This window comes from Physella acuta, unplaced genomic scaffold (assembly GCF_028476545.2).
Source record: "Physella acuta isolate Inbredline_101_S28 unplaced genomic scaffold, ASM2847654v3 ptg002385l, whole genome shotgun sequence".
Taxonomy (NCBI): domain Eukaryota; kingdom Metazoa; phylum Mollusca; class Gastropoda; family Physidae; genus Physella; species Physella acuta.
Window position 1 is genome coordinate 29,163 of NW_026733875.1, and position 4,795 is coordinate 33,957.

The following is a 4,795-nucleotide window of genomic DNA, read 5'->3' on the forward strand; positions in this document are numbered from 1 at the left end:
TAAAGTGTAAGTTTTAATGGTGTTCTCGGGTGTATAAATACGGGGGTTGAGCTAGTATCTGACACTTCAGCAGACAATTGAAGCAGAAGTCTCAAGAAACATCTCAAGAAATGGCAAGTTTCACGTTTCAAGTTCTACTCAGCTTGTGTGTTATTGTAAGTATTTAGATTTTGTTTACAAGTTTATGTGGCTGGTATTTTTGTAGAAGGCATTGATGCAATCAGTACGTTTCTGGGAGATATATTAAAGTTTTATCGTAGTGAGTGGTATATCACTGGGCAATATTTCACTAAGCAATATTTCACTGGACGATATTTTACTGGACGTATTTCATCGGGCGATATTTCAATGGGCGATATCTCAGTTTGTTATATTTAACGGGACGATATTTCACAAGTCGTTATTTCACCGGGCTATATTTCACTGGGCGATATTTTACTGGACGATATTTGACTGAGCGATATCTCAGTAGGCGGTAATCGAGTACTCAGAGAAAGATATCTGAGTAAGAAATTTAAATGTGAGCTTCACATCATAAACATTAGATTTGTCCCACAAGTATATTGTGTAACTTCGCCGCGACAGTGAAGTGAGTTCATAGCAGCACTCAAGAACAAAGGGCTATTGTGATGATATTTGTAATAAATAAAGTCTTAATCAGTTTCAATTGAGTAAAATTTATAATAGGCCTACAGAAAATATTTTCACGCGCTACCGCGGGTTAGAATCGAAGCTAGGGATACGCCTATGGATGGAATCGGGAAAAGGAATCAAAATAGTTTTGAATATGTTCTGGCACCGTTGTAATAATTATCCCGCTTTTAATGAGGAAAGTAATTAAATATTTTACAATGCTAATGAAAAAAATAAATAAAATGTTATTTTAGGTGCTGGCCACAGCCGATGAAGAATACCACCATCACCCTCCTCCCCCCACCCCACCTCCCACCACCACCACCCCTCGCACTACCCCCAGACCTGGATGTCTCCGTGCGAGTGACTGCCCCTACGGGAACTGCTGTCTGCTGAACAAGACGACCAATCGCGGGGTCTGTAAGCCTCTACAGGCGTCCAGACAAAGTGAGTTGAAAACAATTCATTATTTCATTAAATCATTCCCGTTTTTTTTAAAGTCTAGGTAAGAAAGTTTAAGAAAATAAAAAAAAGTAACATGAGAAATGTCAAGAACAAATTATTAGATTTTTTAAAAGTGAAAAATAATTATCTTTTAAAAGATTATTGAATTGAATAAAGTTCGCTTATGGTTCATCTTTCTGAAAGACCTCTTTCCAAAATTTTCACTATTGCACACTAATTCTTTTTCCAAACTTTCCACTTTTATTTAGAATCTTTGCAAAATGTTCACTTTTCTCGCGTATTTCACTTTTCAAAGTGTCAATTTCATTATTCTCACTTTCCGAAACGTCCACTTTTCTATATTTCCTCACTTTCTAAAATGTCCACTTTTCTATATTATCTCACTTTCCAAAATGTCCACTTTTCTAAATTATCTCACTTCCCAAAATGTCCACTTTCCAGCATGTTACTGGAGTCAGGTCAACCCACGTCCCGACCCTCTGGCCATAGTGACCAAGTATGACCTTTGCCCTTGTGGATATGGAATGGAGTGCACCAAACTTGAAGGCAAACGTCACCCAGTCTTTGGACCCATCGGTGAGTCATGTACACCAACCGTCATCTCCTCGCATGATGTGTTTTAATGTTTATCTTTGATATTAAACAAACAGCTGCCATTGTTTTATCATGATATTAAGATTATCTTAATTTTCTTTTACAGGTATATGCACTTGGGACTAACTGAAGTATCTCGATGCCATTTCAAAATATCAAAATTATTACAATACCTGAAGCTTAATGAACAACTAAAGCAACATTTTGATTAAAACTGAATCTAAGTTTTATATGAATTTGACTTGCTTTGTCTTACATAATGTGGTCTGAAAATAATGTTGTTTTTGTTTCATGTCTAGACACTTTATGTTTTTGCTTTGCTTACATATTTCAAAATAAAGTTCAACGGTCGTCTTAGCGAGCAATCAGATGTAGCATAATAAAGAGTTACATTGCCCATCAGTGAAACTTCAACACTTGCTACGAATTGTAACGAGTAGTGAGTTCAGCTATACCGCAGTCAATTTTGCTTTCTCTAGAGGCAGTGACGCTAAACCAACATTATCTCGGCTCACTCTCCGTTCCATAACCTATGGAAAACAATTCAAAGAAAGCCAAACATTAAGAAAACAAGCCAGCCATTTATAAAGTTGAATGGATCATGTTTAGGGCAATGTTGACTAGACTTGAAACTTGCAATAGACTGTCATATGATAGCTGTGAGCGGTTACACTATTAGACATTAGTTTCCCTCTTCCCCTTATGTGAAATGATCAACAGTTCATTTACAATTGATCAGGAGAAAGGGGGGGGGGGATCGTCACAATACAAATATTAACTAAGTCTCAAAAACAAAAAGTTAAGAATCCGCTTTAGACCTAGCGATCCACTGCAAATCAAAAGTTTGAGGGAGGGGGGGGGGGGGTGCAAATCGAAAGTTTGTCCCCGGATAAAAATTGGAACCCCCCCCCCCCCCCCCTTGAGACGATCCTGGCTACGCCACTACTTAGATATATATCAGAACTCCGTGCACTTGAAGACATCGCTGAATACAGTCGAACAACGGTGGACTGGTTGTATCAAAGAAGTCTGGGACATTCTTTTAAAAGTTGTCCACAACCCAAGATTTTAGATTTTAATGCGATTTTTGTCCAATCAAATTGTGAATTTTTCGTCTTGGTAGGAAATAATGGACATGCTAAAATGGAAAATACCAACAAATAATTTTTTTAAAACTCAAAACACTAATAGGGGTGTTACAAAACATCTCATTGGGGCTCAGAGAGATTTTTCTTTCCCGGGGACACACAGGGATTTTTCCCGGCAGACCCACGGGCCACCCCTGCTCTCAAATATCACACTCTTTAAAGATTCCCTGTTCCGTGTGGCCGAAGAATTGGCTAAGAATAGGATTCGTTAAGTGCGTTAGACGTGCAAAGTATTCATCTCTCTTCTAAACTCGGATTCAGGGGAAACAACTTGTAAATAATTTCCTAGCATCATTAAAATAACACTTAAGGTGTTAGATCAGTAATTAGAGCATTGAATACTATCTTATTATAAATAAAGAAATAACATCCTAAAAAAATGTTATAAACTTATAGTTCAATCTAATAACTCGGAAATATTTTAAGATACTTCAAAATAGAAAACTTTTAATTGCTTATAATATTTTTGTTATAAAAATATTGTGACCTGTAATAATTTAATTATTTCAGCAAGGTCGTTAGATTTTTTGTCACATTTTTTAACCACGCCGAGGGGAAAAATTCCTTGAATCATCTTTTAATTACGCAATTGCATTTTCAGGTTTTTATTTTTAATTTTTTTTTTATATTTAGACGTTTGTATTAGATCTTTGTATAAGTAAACTATCTTAAATGAATGAAAGCAGGCTACAAGTAAAAAAGAAATATTACTATTGTAAATCTGTATCAGTCCTCACAAGCCGGTGATGAAAACTGTAATACTAAAGCGAACACACAACTGACGCTTTAAATTACATGTCTGAGGCGAAAAAGAGAATAGAAAAAAAAATTGTAACCACAATTTTAACTTTTGGCTTCACAGTTGAAGAAGGGGCACAGTAAACCAAGCTTCCAAAACAGTTACACACCCTATTTTAGTCCAGTTCATTTGCCATACTGTTTTCTCCATTTAATTACTATATAATACTATTTATGCTCATGTCTTTGAAACCGTATAAAACTACAAAAAAAATTATTATTACTAAATTAAATGTTTAAAATAAATGTATTTAAAAAAACAAAGAAACAAAAACAAAAACAAACAACAAAAACAAAAAACAAAAAACAAAACAACAACAACTGTGGGAGGACTGCTATAGATATAGATGTTTGAAAGGGAAGAATGTATGCTTTGATGTGTACTCAACATATCCCTCAGGCTGCTTTTAATATTTATAAGATTATTTTTCTTATACCCAAATTTGTTTCATCTCTACTTATCAGCCCAAATCCCCCCCCCCCCAACCCACCATGCCGTTTAAAAAATCCCTTGAATCACCATTTAATTACACATTTGCATTTTTAAGTTATAAAATAAAATTGTAGACTTTATATATAAGTAAAACATTTTAAATGAAAGAAAGTAGGCTACATGTAATAAAGATATATTACTATTGTAAATATGTATCAGTCCTCACAAGCTGATGATGAAAACTGTAATACTAAAGCGAACATGGCGAGGCAAACTGACGCTGTGAATTACATGTCGGAGACGGAAAAAAAATTGGAATTGTTTTTTTTTTTTTGGTTTAACCTGATATTTACAATGTTACTAGCTATCGGTACCCGTTACATGTGAGTTATAGGCCCATATTTTTAAAATGTTATACTCGTTTCATAAAAAAAAACTTAAATAATTATTAGAAAAAATAAAACCAAATCATATACATTATTAGTCAACACAAAACCATATTAACTGCCCACATCGATTAAGTGACTTAAATAATTCCGTTAAAACCCAGCTATTCAGTGATATTATTTTTTTTTTAAACTAATTTTTTTTGGCCGAGAAAATTGTATACATTTTATGGCGTACGTTAATTTCTTCATATTCTAAAATTGGAAGAAGTGAGAAGAGAATCTTATTGAATTGACGTCATTAAAATTGTGTATCAATTTCAACAGCAGATTTTTTA

General features: G+C 34.5%; 1 protein-coding gene across 1 annotated transcript; it reads left to right on the forward strand.

Annotated features, from left to right (window-relative positions):
- The first annotated feature begins 32 nt into the window (after positions 1–32).
- On the forward strand, positions 33–1,922 carry LOC131933173 (uncharacterized). The gene is made up of 4 exons (XM_059289965.1): positions 33–155; positions 888–1,080; positions 1,540–1,674; positions 1,799–1,922. The coding sequence occupies exons 1-4, from the start codon at positions 111–113 to the stop codon at positions 1,816–1,818; spliced, it is 393 nt and encodes a 130-aa protein (XP_059145948.1). The 5' UTR covers positions 33–110; the 3' UTR covers positions 1,819–1,922.
- The last annotated feature ends 2,873 nt before the right edge of the window (positions 1,923–4,795 follow it).